Source organism: Chenopodium album, chromosome 16 (assembly GCF_948465745.1).
Source record: "Chenopodium album chromosome 16, dcCheAlbu1.1, whole genome shotgun sequence".
NCBI classification, from domain to species: domain Eukaryota; kingdom Viridiplantae; phylum Streptophyta; class Magnoliopsida; order Caryophyllales; family Amaranthaceae; genus Chenopodium; species Chenopodium album.
The window spans coordinates 39,733,946-39,751,877 of record NC_137849.1 but is presented as its reverse complement, the minus strand read 5'-3'; the positions used below and the strand labels follow the sequence as shown (position 1 = coordinate 39,751,877).

Genomic DNA, 17,932 nt, shown 5'->3' with positions numbered 1-17,932 from the left:
TTAGAATCCGCCTCTAGCTTTCTCAATGTATCTCCTCCCCTTGTCTTTGTATTTTTCCTTATGTTCTGTCTTTTAAGTCTTTCTTTTTGCTTTCTAGGCTTTAGGGAGAATTATTGTGTTACTGTTGTTTCAGCGTTCACTTGTAATTCTCTACTTATTCAATATAAAGCTCTTTAGGGAGTGATGGTTAATGAATCAAACCTCCCTACCCCGTTGCTATTGCTTTAAAACTTGTGTGTTGTTTTAAGTCTTTATAGATATTGTGCATGCCTTGTTTTAAAGCATCCCCACCAAACCAAGGGACCCTCAAAAGACGCCTTCATCTCATCGGTTCCGCTTGCGCCCACTTCGATTATCGGCCGTCACAAGCCCCGACTCCGCACTCGTTGTTGACGAGTGCTTCCTTAAGATACCTTGGGTCCGTGTTGCTGTGTGCTCATGAACCTCTTTCATTCTAGGCTTGCGTCCTTGTCGTTAAAAGACAAGAACGCGACGCACGATCCGTTGTCAAAACTCTCGGACCGTGACAGTTGGTATCAGAGCCAGGTTGCTCGTAAAATGGCGCACGACGAGACACCAGAATATTCATGGGAAGAACGACTTTCTTGGCTTGAAGGAAAGTCGGAAGAGTGGGCTATGCTGGGAGAAAGATTGCCCAAGCTCGAAAATATTGTGATAAAGCAAGCCGAGCAAATAGAGAGGCTTGCTTCGTCGGTAGATGGGTTGACGGAGCAGCTTAACTTTGTGCAAGGCTTAGCTGATGAGGCACAAGATAAATGTGCAACCTTGATGCAGGCCCAAAGAGGGCTCGGGGGAAGTGGAGGTACTAGAATAAAACCTCCCAAACCTCGGACCTTTAGCGGCACGAGAGATTCAAAGGAAGTTGATAACTTCATCTTTGACATGGAGCAATACTTCCGCATATGTCAGTGTGAGGAGGGACTAAAAGTAGATACTGCCACGATGTATTTAGTGGACGACGCTAAACTTTGGTGGCGCACTAAGTACGCCGACATCCAAGCCAAGAGGAAGTCGGTAGACACTTGGGATGATCTAAAGAAAGAATTAATGGCTCATTTCTACCCTAAGAACACTGAGTTTGTTGCTCGCACCAAGCTTGCAACCTTACAACACAAGACCTCCATTCGAGAGTATGTAAAAGAATATTCGGCGTCATGTTGGAGATTCATGACATGACGGAGAAAGACCGTCTATTCAACTTCGTGCGAGGTCTGAAAGATTGGGCCCAAAGGGAAATATGGCGCCAGAAAATTGATACCCTGTCAAGTGCTATAGCTGCAGCTGAAAGGTTGATGGATTACTCATCAAAGAGGGTGCCTAGCCAGAAGAAGGGAAACGTTGGATCAAGTTCAAGTACCCCGAAGAGCACTAGTGGTAATTCTCAGGCTAGCTCGAACAGTGTAGGGAACAAATATAAGAACAGGGGAGAGGACTCGCAGAAAAGCAGAGTCGCTGCATCCACAAACAGAGGTGGATCCTCCGGCTTATCATCATGGAACAAACCCCTCACTTGCATACTCTGTCGTGGACCGCATAAATGGTTCGAGTGCCAGCACAAGTCGAAAATAGACAACCTCCAGAAGAAACTCTCCTCAATGTCCTCAGAACCCTCCAAGGGGGATGACAAAGAGGAGGAGGTAGTCAGCGAAGAAGAACCCTCTAAGTTGGGGTATATGTGTGCAATGGGAAAAGATACGCCAGGAGATAAGAGTCGAACCACTAGCCTGATGTATGTTGATGTCTTGATCAATGGGAAGAAAGCCCGGGCGATGGTTGATACGGGAGCTACTCATAATTTTGACACAAAGCGTGAGGCATACCGATTAGGCTTGAAAGTCGTGCATAGTGGAGGTTGAATGAAGACCGTGAACACTGAAGCACAACCGACTTGCGGGGTGGCAAGGAATGTGAACACCAAGATTGGGGAATGGAGTGGAATTTTGAACTTCACGGTGGCAACAATGGATGATTTTGAATTGGTCCTCGGGATGGACTTTCTACACACCAGTAAGGCTGTCCCGATGCCCCACCTAGGGTCCTTACTTGTGACAAGCCACCAACCATGCCTATTGCGAACACAAGCTCGAGCTGAAGAAGGAAAAGAAGTGAAAGGTCCCCTCCTCTCGGCGATGCAACTCAAAAAGGGGATTAGGAGAAATGAGCCTACGTTCCTCGCAACTCTCTCGATGAAGGATGAGGAGGATGAAGGGAACATTCCTGAGGTTATAAGAGAGTTAATTGGGAATACTCAGATATCCTTCCCAAGGAGCTCCCAAAATCTCTTCCCCCTCGAAGGGCCATAGATTACAGCATTGAGCTGGTGCATGGTGCTAGACCACCCGCGAGAAGTCCCTATCGGATGGCCCATCTGGAGCTCGTAGAGTTGCGCAAACAATTAGATGGATTGTTGGAAGTCGGATTTATCCGACCTTCCAGAGCTCCCTATAGTGCACCGGTCCTTTTTCAGAAGAAGCAGGATGGGAGTTTGAGATTGTGCATCGACTACAGAGCCTTGAACAAGCTAACGGTGAGAAACCACTACCCGATTCCCTTGGTGGCAGACTTGTTCGACCAGCTAGGAGACGCGATATACTTTACCAAGCTAGATCTAAGGTCTGGCTACCATCAAGTTTGAATTGCTCAAGGAGATAAGCCAAAAACGGCCTGCGTCACCAGATACGGAGCGTTCGAGTGGTTAGTCATGTCATTTGAGCTAACGAATGCTCCTGCAACATTTTGTACCTTGATAAATCAAGTCTTCCACGACTATCTTGACAAGTTTGTGGTTGTTTACTTAGACAACATTGTAATCTTCAGCAACACCCTCGAAGATCACTTAGAACACCTGAGGAAGGTGTTCAAGAAATTGAGACAGCATCATTTGTTCGTGAAACGGGAGAAATGTGCTTTTGCGAAGAAAGAAGTAAGCTTTCTTGGGCATTTTGTAGGAGGAGGCCACATAAGAATGGATCCTAAGAAAATCCAAGCCATTAGTGATTGGCAAGCTCCCAAGAACGTCTCGGAATTAAGATCGTTCTTGGGGCTCGCTAATTACTATCGCCGCTTCATTCAAGGGTACTCATAAATAGCAAGCCCCCTCACGGAGTTGTTGAAGAAAGACAACAAATGGGATTGGTTAGAGAAACAACAAGGGGCTTTCCTCAACCTCAAATAAGCGGTAATGAAGGAGCCGATTTTAGCGCTCCCCAACATCAACAAACTGTTTGAAGTTGAGACGGACGCATCCGATTATGCTTTGGGCAGGGTCTTACTCCAAGAAGGACGCCCAATCGCTTACGAAAGCCGGAAGTTGAGTGATGCAGAAAGGAAATATGCGGCGCAAGAAAAGGAGCTTTTAGCTATTGTTCACTGCTTGAAGGGGTGGAGACACTACTTGTTGGGCTCGAAGTTTATTGTTTGCACCGATAACAAGGCAGCTAGCTACTTCCCTCACCCAACCAAAATTAACGGGAAAGCAGGCTCGTTGACAGGAGGCACTTGCCGACTTTGATGTGGAGTTCATTTATAGACCAGGAGCAAGCAACAGAGTCGCTGATGCCCTAAGTAGACGTGCTGATCTTGCAGCAATGTACAAGCTATTACCAATGACCGCAAGCAGTATTGCCACATCTGTTAGAGACCAAGTACGAGCTTACCTACCAGATGATCTGATGACAAAAACAATAATGAAGATGATTGAAGAAGAAAAGACCAGACGTTTTTGGATGGAGGATGGCCTTATCTTCACCAAAGGTACGAAGCTTTTCATCCCTAAAGCAGGGGGATTAAGGAAGATGCTCTTAAAAGAATGCCATGATACCTTATGGGCTGGGCATCCAGGTTGGCAGAAGACTTTAAGCTCACTCTCCATGGGGTATTATTGGCCCGGGATGAAGGAAGATGTCATGAGCTACACCTGGACCTGCTTGGTTTGTCAGCAAGACAAGGTAGATCGTCAGAAACCTGGAGGTCTCTTAGATCTTCTCCCTGTGCCGACACGTCCGTGGGAAAGCATATCTATGGACTTCATTAGTGGTCTCCCCAAAGTAGATCAGTATTCAGCGGTAATGGTGGTGATCGACAGATTCTCAAAATATGCCACCTTTGTTCCCCTTCAGAAGGCCTGCGGTGCTGAGGAGACGGCGTCATTGTTCTTCAAACACATTGTGAAGTATTGGGGTTTGCCGCAGAGTATCGTCAGCGAACGGGGCACAAGATTCAGGAGCATATTCTGGACAGAATTGTTCAAACTAATGGGGTCAGACTTAAACATGTCTTCAAGACACACCCTCAATCTGATGGGAAAACAGAGAGATTCAACGGTCTCTTAGAGGAATACTTGAGACATTTTGTTAGTGCCAATCAGAAGGATTGGGTGAAACTCCTTGATGTTGCCCAGCTTTGCTTCAACGCCTAGAAGAGTACTGCATCCAACAGAAGCCCATTCGAATTGGTGATGGGCCAACAACCTCTCCTGCCTCACACCATAACAACATTTGAAGATGGGAGGAGCCGCAAAGCACGAGATTTTAAGCGAGAATAGCAACAAAACATGGAAGTTGCTCGCGCTTACTTAGAGCGAGCATCGAAAAGAATGAAGAAGTAGGCTGACCAAAACAGAAGGCCGTTGGAATTCAGTGTAGGGGACATGGTGATGGTGAAAGTCCTGCCAGAGCAACTCAAGTTTCTTAGAGGAATAGATTGTCGACTGATCAGAAAATATGAAGGCCCCATCTGCATCACCAAACGGATTGGGAAGAACGCTTACAAGGTTGAACCGCCTACATGGATGAGGATACACCCAGTTTTCCACGTTAGTCGCCTCAAACCCTATCATCCAGATCCAGAAGACGACAACCGCAACTCCAACAACCGCGCCAACATCAGAACCAGGACGAGAACCACTCCAGCAACTGAAGGGTGAAGCTGCTATTTCTTTTTCTTTTAAGTGTAAGTTTATTTGTAAGTCGACGAGGTCGTCGACAGCTTAAGTGGGGGAGGATGTTAGAATCCGCCTCTTTTTCTATGTATCCCTCCCCTTTTCTTTGTATTTTCCCTTATGTTCTGTCTTTTAAGTCTTTCTTTTTGCTTTCTAGACTCTAGGGAGAATTATTGTGTTACTGTCGTTTCAGCGTTCACTTGTAATTCTCTACTTATTCAATATAAAGCTCTTTAGGGAGTGATGGTTAATGAATCAAAGCTCCTTACCCCGTTGTTATTGCTTTAAGACTTGTGTGTTGTTTTAAGCCTTTATAGATATTGTGATTTCCTTGTTTTAAAGCATCCCCACCAAACCAAGAGACCCTCAAAAGACGCCTTCATCTCGTCGGTTCCGCTTGTTCCCGCTTCGAAATATCGGCCGTCACAAGCCCCGGCTCCGCACTTGTTGTTGACGAGTGCTTCCTTAAGATACCTTGGGTCCGTGTTGCTGTGTACTCACAAACCTCTTTCATTCTAGGCTTGCGTCCTTGTCGTTAAAAGACAAGAGCGCGCCGCACGATCCGGTGTCAAAACTCTCGGATCGTGACACCTAGCTACCCCTACTACGTTACTGCCATTTAACTTCGTTCTTTGAAAAACAAGAAAATTAAGAAAATTCAATTCCTTTAATAATGTCGAAAGTCAATATTTCTCTTCTTCCCACCCCTTCGACCCTCCATGCTCAAGAGAACCAATGTTGTTCATGCGTGACACAAATTATTCCCGCGTCTATTTCCTCAATATGGTCCATAATTCGAAATTTCAGCACTCCACATTATTACCAGCCCTTCGTCAAAGATTGTCAAATCATACAAGGAGACGATGGGGTCGGTACTGTTCGTCGGGTTCACATAGTTTTCGGCCTTCCCGCTATTGATTCGGAGGAAAGACTTGATCTTCTAGACAATGTTAATCATGTTATATCATATTCTGTCATCAAGGGTCAACATCGATTGTCGAATTTGCGTATCTCCATGTCTTTACATGTTATAGTCGATGATCAAGGCCGAGAGTCCACCGCAGTCATTGAATCATATTGGGTTGATGTATCATGATATTCAATAAATCATTTCAAGATTTTGTCTACCAACGTTTCTTTCTTTTCTTTTTTTTTTCTTTTTTATTATTAATTTTTTGTTTGTTTTTATTAAACTTTTTAGGGTTGGTGAGTGCACAGCGGAAGTGAAGATGTGTTTGATTGAGAAGTATAGATTGAATTGATAATTGGCAAGATAATTAATATAAATGAACACACAATTTTATGTAACAACGAGCTCTTTTATTCCACTATTTGAAAATAGGAGAGTACATATCCCTTTAAGGGTTTATATTACAATATGACTCTCTCTATATTACTCTCTAAGGAGTATTACAAAGTAGGAATAGTAGATTTGTAAAGAAAGTAAATAGTATAAGGAGGTGTAGTATGTAAGAAGGCTTATGTTTGGTATGGCTTCTTGTGTTGTGTTGTTTTTTAATGTTTGAATGCCCATGACCTATATTTATAGGTGTGGATGGAGCTTGGAAGAAATGGCCGAAATATTCTAGAAATTCCTCCATCATTCTTGTATCCATAATGTTCTAGAAAATTCACGAACCATGTATTATATTCTAGCTAATAGCTTCCAATGTCAATAATGCTCTAGGACATTCAAGTAGGATATTATTCTAAAAATTCCGAAAGCCTTTAAAGTATGCAAAATACTCCACCAAAATAATGGGCTTATAAAATTTGGGTCATACCCAACAATCTCCACCTTAGACCAAATTTTATATGTGCGCTCGTTGTATGTTACCCGATCGACATTAAGTGAATATGTCACATGCTAAACCCGATTGAAACTTATTAGGTTCATAATAAGAAAGTGACTTACTTGGACCCTTATTATGAGGGCGTTGTTGCCGAGTAGGGATTAAGTATGATGAAGCCATAATTGAAGATCCTTGTAATATATAGAGAATTCTATGTTTGATGGCCTTCAATATTTCTTGAGCACCTTGGAGACTTTGACTAGACTTTCACTAGATTTTAGAAAAGATATTTAAACTTATTAAAATAATTGGTAAAGTGGTGGAATATCTGAAACAATTTAAATGAATAAAAAAAAAAAAAAAGAATAAGAAAAAATTATAAGTGTGAAAATTTTATAGTGGTCCTAATAAAAACAAAGGGCTACTATTGATGATAAAAAAAAAATGGCTACAATTGCAAATACGGAGTAATAAAATATAGAAGGCTACCAATCTTATCATTGAAAATTTTTCTTTTTTAATAATCCGTTAATTGAATTTGTGGCTTCAAATAAAAATGACAACCGATCAAATTCAGTTCAAATGAGGCTAAATCCAAATCCAATCCGCTTAATGATCAAATCAAGGACTCATACCGGAATCATCGATCCGAGTCCAATCTGACTTTTAGCATCCGAATGTAGTCTTTTTATTTGGATATCTGATAAAATCCATCTCGTTTGTGTGATATACTAACAAATACTTGTACTTTCTCTAATAAATTTCATTTCTTCCATTATATTGGCCGGATTTGGATCCAGAGCCAAACTTTGTGGAAGGTACAAGTCTGATTCACTTTCTATCCGAATTCTAATCTACTACGTATTTAGATTCAGATTTGGACTATTAACGGATTTGTATCGAACTTTTTTTTTTTGGATCAAATCAGGTTGTGATTGAATTGTTATCCCTAGTTTCAAGACTCAATGAAAGATTAAGGTTATAAAACTTCTATTTTCAAGACTCAATGAAAGATTAAGGTTATAAAATTTCAATCATAGATACTCCATATTTCATTTCAAACAATGAAATTTGGGCCAAATCAATTGTTTGAATCTAAAGAGCAATTTGAAATTGGATTTGGGCCTTTCCCTTCACAACTTGAATGACTTCATTTACTTTTACTTTCCCAATTTTCTCTCTCCTCCATTGAAGCATACGCTGAATTCTTCATTGAAGCGGTTAGGGAGCTTTCACCCCACCATTGCAGCGTTCTCTGGATTCTCCATTAAACACCTCGTGAGCTTTCTCGCCTCCATTGAAGTGTACTCTGGTCTCTGGATTCTCCATTGAAGTGGCTTGTGAGTTTTCTCTCCTCCATTGAAGCGGCTGGTGAGCTTTCTCTCCTCCATTGAAGCGGCTTGTAAGATTTCTCTTTCCTTTTCTAATTTTATCGATTTTATTTCTGATTTACTAATTTATTATTGAATCAATTGATTTGTTATGTTTCTGCACACTTTGATTTTGATTTGAAGGGTTTTGGTTGTTGTGCCTAATTGCATGATTCAATTGATTATTGTTGCATTATAACTACTCTGAAATCGGAATGCATACACTATTTAAGACCAATAGGTCAGTTGCGGCCTTCTTTATCAATTGAGTGAGCACTTGTGAAATTTTTTGTATACAGCGGATGAATAGTGCACCCAACTAACCCAAGGTTAGCTTTTGCTCTTCATTAGATGATTAAGTGCACCTTGCATCTGGGTATGTATAACAATCTATCCGTATTAGCATCTCATCTCTTGTAATAAAGAGAACATTGAATTGGGAAGATTTGGTATGTAAAAGCCATGTTGAATAAACATCATTCCCAGGTCTCTAATTGAATAAGTATATTTTGTATGCCTTTGACAAAGTCGTTCTTTATTGGGGTACTTAAACACCTTAATCTTCGTCTTCGGATATCAGATATTATACCAATAACCCTCCTGAATACATATACTCATGGCTGCCCTACTTTGCATTGTAGTTTTCTTGCCTTATCTCTACCACACCACAAGTTATGCTTACTTCTAGCATTATTGTTACTTTGCTCTTTGATTGAGATATGTTTATGTATTCATTTGTTACTTTCTTATTAACACAAGGATGTTTGGTTTGAGAATACAAGAGTCACAAAAGCGCCCAAGCAATGATGATGGATAAATGGGGTTAGTTATGATAGTTGTAGGTTTTTTTGTAGTAATAGGAGAGGCTGTCAACCCAATAACCCATTACGTGTTCTTGGGAATTCTTTGTGAAATGTAGAAATTTTAGACTTCTTTAAGCATGAAGTTATTTGGGCCAAATTTTCAAACCTTTTATAGTAAATGCAATATGATTCAATAAGAAAATTCAATCTGTAGGCCTGTAGCCCATTAGTCGTTGCAACTTGACCCACCATTTCACTCCTACTTCTCTCCTCCACCGCCTCCCACCATTGATAGATTTGATACCTGAAGCTTCAACCTTCATTCAACTTTACCAATTCATTACAAGTTCTTAAGCTACTCAATCATTGAATTTCCTCTTTCCTCAATTACTAGGGTTTGTCTTCTTTCATTTTTCTCTCTCAATCTTCATTTGAATTTGATTAATTAATTTGCAAATTTTACAAGTTATTCAGATCGATTTGATTCTTGCTCAAATGTTTATTGTCTTCATTTGATGAATAAACTTTTTTTTTTTTTTTTTTTTTTTTTTTCCGGATTGCCTAATTGATGGTTATTATTTTTTATTCACCAAACATACATTTGTTGTATTTATATATGGAGTACCAAAAATTGATACTTTAAATTCTCAATTTGCAGGTGTAATTGGCCTATTGTGTGTGTTAATTTGAAAAATGGGAAAGGTGTTAATTTGAAAAATGGGAAAGGCTAAGGGTGGTGCAATATTTATCAGGCTTGTCTCGTCGGCTGGTACTGGATTCTTCTATGTGATTAAGAAGAACCCTAGGAAGGTTCCAGAGAAGCTTGAGTTCCGTAAATTCAATCCTCGTGTTAATCGCCATGTTTTGTTTACTGAAGCCAAGATGAAATAGGCAAGATAGTGTTTGCTGTTTAATGTCATGCTTTTATTTGTAGTGGCTGATAGTTAATAACCAAAATTGATTCAAAGTTGGGAGTTTTTACTGTGATTTTCAGTTATAGTTGAAGTTTAATACGAAGTACTATAAATAAATCTATGCTTAAAAGTTTAACTTACTTTGCAGTGCATTGTTGTTTGGAATTCTGGGTTCCTTCATTGTTTTTGTTTAGATAGAATTTTTAGTGAGGCCTTAGCATTGCATCCTCTCATATTTTAAAATTTGTTATATACATCCAGGTGCACCGTACACTCATAAATATTTTGTTCTCATTTTTATGAATGTTTTTCATTTAATCATCAAATGAAGAGCAAAACCTAACCTTGGGTTAGTTGGGTGTACGGTGCACCCGGGGAGAGCCTGTTCTGTACTCCCGGGTGTACCATACACCCGGGTTATTTACTCATCAAATTTTGCTCATTTTATAAATGAGCAAAAAAAAATTTGCTCATTCATTAAATGAGCAAAAATTAATGAGCAAATTACCTGGGTGTACGGTACACTCGGGTGTATTTAACAAATTCTAGCACCATTTGAGCAAGTAAAAAGGGAGATGGTGAGACTTGATCCTCTCTCTATATCTCTCTCTCTCTTACCGAGAAAGACAAGTACAATATACATTTCAGGATTTTGAAAAGTCTTTAATCATCGGTACCATTTGTTAATAAAAAATCATTGTTGCATATAATGACATTGGTTACCTATGGAATATTTGCTTTTTCCTCTAGAAGATATATATTAGTTGATGATGAGCTGTTTTAACTTGTGCAGGTTGAGGAAAAGGGTTTACTTGAAGAGACAGCTGATATGATAGGTAATTTTGTGAAAGAAAAGGGATCTCCTCTGGAGCTGTTATTGAAGCTTAAACAGGAAGGAAGCGATTTTCTGAAACATGAAGGAGCAGCCCTTGCATTGGATGAATTGGAACTGTTATTCAAACTTTTGGAGAAATCAAACTGTGTAGATAAAATCGTTTTCGATTTAAGTCTTGCAAGAGGTCTTGATTACTATACTGGGGTGATATTTGAAGCTGTCTTTAAAGGAACCACACAGGTGAAAATTTTACTCAATTTTGTGAACCCTTGCTCATTATATATATGTGTGTGTTGTCTTTACTTAAACATAATGATGAGGTTAAAAGTTAGTTTCTTTCCTATTGTTTTGTCATTATGGCCTTCTCTGTTTATAACTAATTGGCAACGGTAACTCGCTGTTTCTCACTACATAGCTTCCACCTGCCTCCCTAGTGCACAAAAAATATATATACTCTGTATTGTGGTGTGATTAAGAATTTATAACATATTACAGAGTAATTCAAATTTATGGATTTTGATTGTTTTTTATATTTATTTGGCAAGTTATTCCACATTCCTGATTCATGATCAATATGAGTCACCCATTTGTGCTGCCAGGTTGGATCCATTGCTGCTGGTGGACGCTACGACAATCTTATTGGGATGTTTGATTCAAAGCAGGTTCCTTCAGTTGGTGGTAGTCTGGGAATAGAATGTGTATTTGCAATCATGGAGCAAAACCAGAAAGATCAAAACCAGGTAATTTGAAATTAATTTCTTAAATACAACTTGTTTGATTCATGCTATTTTTTGAACTGAATGGTATAACTGTTGCTGCCATTCATGATATGTAGGTAATTGATGTATCCTTTTGCTGTGCATTCTTCTGTTATAATATTTTTATTTTTTGGCCAGCCCCTAGGGGCGAGAAGGGAGGTTGAGTTGGGATAATGTAAATAAAATACTCTTTACTTTTCTCCCCTTGTGCGTCAAGCAGCTCTGGTGACAGAGCCCTTTCCTCGGAGGCTTTGGTATGGATGTATAGTATCCATATTCCACGTAGCAATGATTCTGTTAAATTTAATAATTTATTTGTAACTGAGTTCTATCTTTTCCCAGTACGCAACAGTGTTGATGTAGTGGCATACTGCATAGTTGAACCAGAATGCCTCCCGGACATGTGATATTGTTTAGATTGTCCTTTAGTAAAAACCTTCAGATATAAGCTCTTTTGCTAGGGTTTCCTTTCCTAGATGAAGAAGATGGGAAGAGAGTAGGGATTGATGATGTGTGTTTATGGTCTTTTGTCTTTTTTGCTTTTGCTGGGAATATGTTGGTATATATTGTTGCTTTGATTGTATTGTTGAATGTGCATTCATGAAATATTTTTGGTCAATCAACTTTCAATACTAACTGCTTCCTGATTTGATGTACTGCATATGGCAGGTAGTACACGCTAATGAAACCCAAGTTTCGGTGGGTGTAGTGTCACGACCTGGCAAAAGTGTTGAAGATGACTTGATTTTAGCTGTTGAATTGGTTAATGAACTGTGGCTAGCCAAAATAAAAGCAGAATATGTAACTGTCAAAAAGGTTTTTAAAATCTTTGAGCGTGCAGAATCATCAGGGATTCCTTTTGCCGTTATGGTTGGAGTGCGTGATCTAAAAGAAGGAATTGTGAAATTGAGGGATGTGAAGGCTAAGACTGAGGAAGAAATTCCCGGGGATAAAATGGTTGAGGTGCTTCAGAAACGATTAGAGACCTCATCTTGAAACATCAGGAGCTTGTTCCTATCAAGCATAGTTCAGTAGAAATTGTGGTCCATTTTATCAAAGAATTTTGGGTTTACTAATTCTTCATACATCAATGATTAATGTGAATCATAGACATTTACACTTACACTTTGCACGGATCTTGTAACTTTCTCGATTTCTTCATTTTGTTTCGTGTAAAACTGATTGGCTACCTTCAATTCTGGGAAGACAGTGAGTTACTGAGTTTGATCCAATGATCCATGTACTGAAAACTGCATAGATTCGTATCATAATGTAAACATCCTGCTGTGGTTATAGCCTTATAGGTCTTATCAGTGGCGGATCCAGGATTCGGACAATGGGGGTACGAACTCAATATGAAGCAGAAAAATAATTCAATAGAAAAAAAAAATTGTTCAATACCAATAAATATTACAAATAATAAAAAGACAAAGATTACATAAGTGACACATTAAATCTTACAAATGCATACGACGGGTTTTCATAACTTGAAAGCGATTAATTACATCATCATCACTAACTTGCAAAAACAAGTCCCTCTCAATAAATGTAAGTAAACAATCATTCATAAATTGGTCACCCATACTATTCCGCAATTTGTTTTTCACAATAGTCATCGAGGAAAAAACCCTTTCCACACTTGCGGTTGCTACGGGAAGAATCAAGGCTAGTTTTAAAAGTAAGTAAACTAGCTTATAATCTTCATGTTTCTCGGTTTCTACTAACTTCATGGAAAGCCTACCCTCCACCTCCCTTCCAAAAGTATTCTAAACTTTTGTTTTTCATCCTCCAATTCTGTCAAATTTATACAAAATTTTGGCATTAATTGCATATAAAATTAAATCAAACTAACTTAATTAAACAATTCAACAATCAGTATAGCAATTAATTCAACATAATCTAAGTAATCTAACTAATTTAACATTTCAACTTATTCAAGCATTCAAAGTGAAACTAATCAACTACCAAATTGAAAAATTAAAACTAATTCAATAATTCAACAAATTAACAAACCAAAAATTATTAAACAAGTCAACAGAATTACAATGACTTATAAATTATAAAATTAAAAGTTAATTTGTAGGAATTAATTCAAGGAATCAAGCATTCAACTATTAAATTGATTATTGATATAATGAAAGCACTTACCGTAAGAATCACTTGTAGGAATTAATTCAACAATTAAGCTGCTGCCGGAGTGGGTGACTTGTAAGGCCGTGACTTGTGAGGCGCCGCTGAGCAATCAGATTCGGAGAATCGGAGGAGACGGTGACTCGGTGAGTTTAGATCTAGTTTTTTTGGTTTTGTGGTGTGAACTGAGGAACAGAGGAAGTGAGGAGAGAGAGCGTTCTTTCCAAAAACAAAAAAAAAAGAGAGAGGCGTCCTTTTTGTTTTTTAGTTTTACTTGTTTATGGGGACTGACAGAGTGACAGGTAACAAGTGTAGCATTTAATATTTTAACCAAAGAAACCGCCTATCTTAGAGAACAGGTCTCTTTAACTATTAATTTTTTTTTTTTTTTTTTTTTTCCAGAATAGGGGTACAGTTGTAACTCTATGTACCCCCGGATCCGCCACTGGGTCTTATAGCCTGTTGGCAGTCAACCCCAACTGTATTTTGTTTAATCTAATTATTACTACATTTTTTTTTTCTTCAGAATAGATATATGCCTAGCTAGTTATCTAATATGTCTTCAGATTATAGATCTCAAATGATAGCTAGCAATCACGGTCTTACCATGCATGGTAAGAAACTAAGAATAGGTGTTAAATGTAACACTGAATTTTTTATTATTTTTTTTATTTTTTGACGGAAACCTTGAATTTTAAATGTTACATATTTGCATTTATCGAAATGGGATGGGTTAAAAAGAAATACATGTAAACCGTGCCACAAAATAAATTAAGTGTTTCTTCAAAAAAAAAAAAAAAATAAATAAATTAAGCGACAAAATTCTATAGTTCATTTGGTGATTCCTACTGTGAAAATTCATACTCCATTGGATATTAAAAAATTAGAAGAAAAGAGGGTGGTTACGACCAGGTACGATATAATTAATATAGAATTAATGAGTTGGTTATTAGTGGTTAATGACTTAAAGAGCTCTTTTCTCACTTTTATAGGAAATTTTGTCAACAATTACCATTTAAATAATCACTTTTGAAAACAACTACCTATTAATTTTTTAAAAAAATTAACTACAACAAAAACACAAAAATTTAAGTGGCACTATCATTTTTGGTTGTCCGATAAATATCTCTGTTTGGTGGAGTTTACTACTTTACTTTATACAATTTCAATCAATTGCAATAAAGACAACAATGGAATACTACCGTAAAAAAAAATAAAAAAAATAATCAGTGCCCGAACACAATTGTAGGTAATTATCTTTAATTTCGCATTGTATATGATACTTTCTAAATTGAATACTCCCTCCATTTCATAATGTTAATCTCATATACTATTTTGGGCGTTTAAAAAATATCTACTCATATTGAATATGTTTTATTTTTAATTTATTTTTTTTTAATTAATTGGTTGTGGATTGATGACATAGCTCCAAGTAAGGAAATCTCTAGCGTGAATTATGCATTATGAGTTGTGATTTCCCAAAGAAAAAAATCAAAAAACTTATATAAGGTAAATTAATTATGAATTATTTTGTACTTTAATGTTAGATTACAAATATTCTTCTTTTCTTATTTTATGTGATTGACTCCATATGGGACTAACATTATAAAACGGAGGGAGTATTAAAATTAGGGTTTATGTCAAAAAAAAAATTGAATTTAGGGTTTTACAAATTTAGAGATTTGTTACAATTGAATTGTACTACCCAATATTTAAGGTTAATGTAGAGACAATTTTGTTATTTCATGTGGGTTTTTTGGACGGAAATTTTGTAATTAGATTTCTTAACCTGATATTGTAGTCGGAAAAACCAAAAATGGTAGTGCTACTCAAACTTTTTGTGTTTTTGGGATAATTTTGTCTGAAAAAGTTTAGTAGTTGTTCTTTAAAGTGTTCGATTAACCGGTAGTTGTTGACAAAATTTTACACTTCTATTATAGGTTTTAGTTTACTTGGTCATTTAAGTTTGGAATAGTCTAATTTTAAGCCAATTTTCGACCCTTATTAATTATGATTTTTTTAAAATATGGTATTCACACTTCTGTTTGGTTTTCAAGGAGCAGCCAAATGGGTAGATTGATGTGTATATATGCATGATATTTTAGGTTTTGGTGGCTGATTAAATAAATTTATATACTTTGTTAATATTAAGTTTCTGCATAATTTATCTAAAACCTAAAAATAAATTTTTTAAAAAAGAAACACAAGTAGCAAAGTGAAAAAATAAAATAGAGTAGTCGATCATTACTAAATACGTGTTCATGTCTTATATATATAAATGCCCTAGCCAGTACTAATGTATATTTTTATCAGCCTTTCATCCGAGTTTACCAAATCTGGCCTTCTTGTTGATTCCGAAGAAAAACTTGACATTTTGGATGATATTAATCACGTTCTATCCTTTTCTGTGATGTACCAGAGGGTAACAAGAAAGATAATACTCGTGCCTACGTAGAAACAATCATATGATGCAATTTGAAGTCTCTGAGTCGAATATATTATATTCATTAATTTGAAATTTTTGTCTACATTTTTTTGTTATTATTAATTTTAATAATACAGTATTATTTTAATTTTTTTATTAAAGAATAATGATAAGCAGTGGCGAATCTATTATTTTCAGTGGGTTCATTCAACATGAAACAAATTATATAATTAATTATGAAGTATATATTAATAACTTACATGAATCTATATATATATACATAAAATTGACACATACATATAATTATGTGTATGGATATAATACTCATAATTTTCATGTTATTTTTCTCATATTAAATAAATCAATTGACCTGTCAAACCTTAAGAATAATTTCATATATAAATAAATTATTATACATTCTGATAGAGTTATGGGAAAGCGAATGTTGGAAAGTGTAATTATATTGATGTGATTCCACGATTATATATAGTACATGAGTAAGCAATATAATACGACTAGATACATTAGATTACTTGTCTAGATACATTAGCTAAGAATAAGGGATATCTTTGACTATCAACCTAAAGAGTAAATCAAGGGATTGCTAACTATAAACAATATCAATAAATATGATTTGATCAAATCCTTTACACATTCATCTTTTAAATATTTATAACAAGATTTTCCTACAAAAAAAGAATGAAAAAAAAAATGTTAAAATATGACCCGACCTGAAAAATCAATTCGAACTAACAATGATTTGTATCTGACCTGTACCCGAAAAATTAGTGAAAATAGTGACATGTAACCTAAAGTGAAACAAACCCGACATTAACTGATAATTTAATAAACCTAATATTTTTTTACCTGAACCTTTTTTGTAATTAACTTGAATTAACCGAAAACCGATTTGACCCGACTTGATTATGATCAGAACCTGATTAGTACTCAACTTGTTTAGAAATTGAAAATGATTATATTTATAACCTGTCACAGCTTTTACCGACCCAAATGAATATTGACCTATAACCGATTTGACCTGAAAATGATCCGCATTGATATTGTTTGACTCAAAACTAACGTGGAATTCAATTTTTAACTAAAAGTTAATTTTAAAATGTTACCAAATTTATTGCTAATAGAATTAGCGAATATTATACATTTTATTTGACATTTTTTCTTTTATTTTTTATTATACTTGATTCTAAGAATGACTAGACCTGATGTAACACCCTAGAAAATCCTTTCCTTTAAAATACATGTTTTGCTCTTTTAAACTCAAAATAGGAAAATCTAAGACACTACTGCCACCGTGAAAACAGCTAAGGCAACTATATAAAACACACAGCAGAAGACTATCTTTAAAAACATTCAAAACAATTCAACTTTGAAAGTCAACCAAACGAAAGTAAAGACAAACCAAGTAAAACGAAGTCAACCTACAACTTGGAACCATTGTAGGCCCTTATCAAAACCAACTCAAAATCTTTGCGTTAGTCTCACAAGCATAATATAATAAAATAATCAAAGCAATAAACCACATCATAAACTTATGGAAACTAAGCATGATTCGCTCTTCACTCATGCCTATCATGAATATGCTTCATCACCTGAAAAGTTTCTCTCTATTTGTCCCCACTACTCGATCTCCATTAGAAATGGGTCATCATAGGGCCAAGATAAATATAAGGTCAAACAAACATACAAGCACACAATCAGCAATGTTGAGTACATAAGCGTAAATAAAACACACTAACATGCTTTCACCTATCATCACACAACTTACCATTTTGCACCTGTTTACAAGCATACAACATGACCTTCAAATAAATAACTAATTTATTCATTTAGCATTGATTACGCATCGAACGAGTCCCCCCCTCCTAAACTGCCCTAATAAAGGGGTACTAACACGGGAGCTAACCGTGCCAGTATAAAAAAACC

The 17,932-nt window shown here is 36.7% G+C and overlaps 1 protein-coding gene and 1 long non-coding RNA gene across 3 annotated transcripts; one reads left to right on the top strand and one right to left on the bottom strand.

The window, feature by feature from the left end:
• Positions 1 to 7,832: 7,832 nt before the first annotated feature.
• Positions 7,833 to 12,556, top strand: LOC145586493 (histidine--tRNA ligase, cytoplasmic-like). 2 transcript variants are annotated; one of them, XM_081643339.1, is made up of 4 exons: positions 7,833 to 8,155; positions 10,634 to 10,915; positions 11,275 to 11,415; positions 12,103 to 12,556. In XM_081643339.1, exons 2-4 carry the CDS (start codon positions 10,670 to 10,672, stop codon positions 12,427 to 12,429), a joined length of 714 nt encoding a protein of 237 aa, XP_081499465.1. In that variant the 5' UTR covers positions 7,833 to 8,155; positions 10,634 to 10,669; the 3' UTR covers positions 12,430 to 12,556. The 2 variants fall into 2 exon arrangements, with proteins under 2 accessions (XP_081499465.1, XP_081499464.1); XM_081643338.1 differs by lacking the exon at positions 7,833 to 8,155 and adding an exon at positions 9,680 to 9,817.
• Positions 12,557 to 12,789: 233 nt separating this feature from the next.
• Positions 12,790 to 13,837, bottom strand: LOC145586494 (uncharacterized). The gene is made up of 2 exons (XR_014100961.1): positions 13,582 to 13,837; positions 12,790 to 13,227 (listed from the first exon to the last, which is right to left on the bottom strand). It is a non-coding gene; the product is annotated as an uncharacterized LOC145586494 (long non-coding RNA).
• Between the last annotated feature and the right edge of the window lie 4,095 nt (positions 13,838 to 17,932).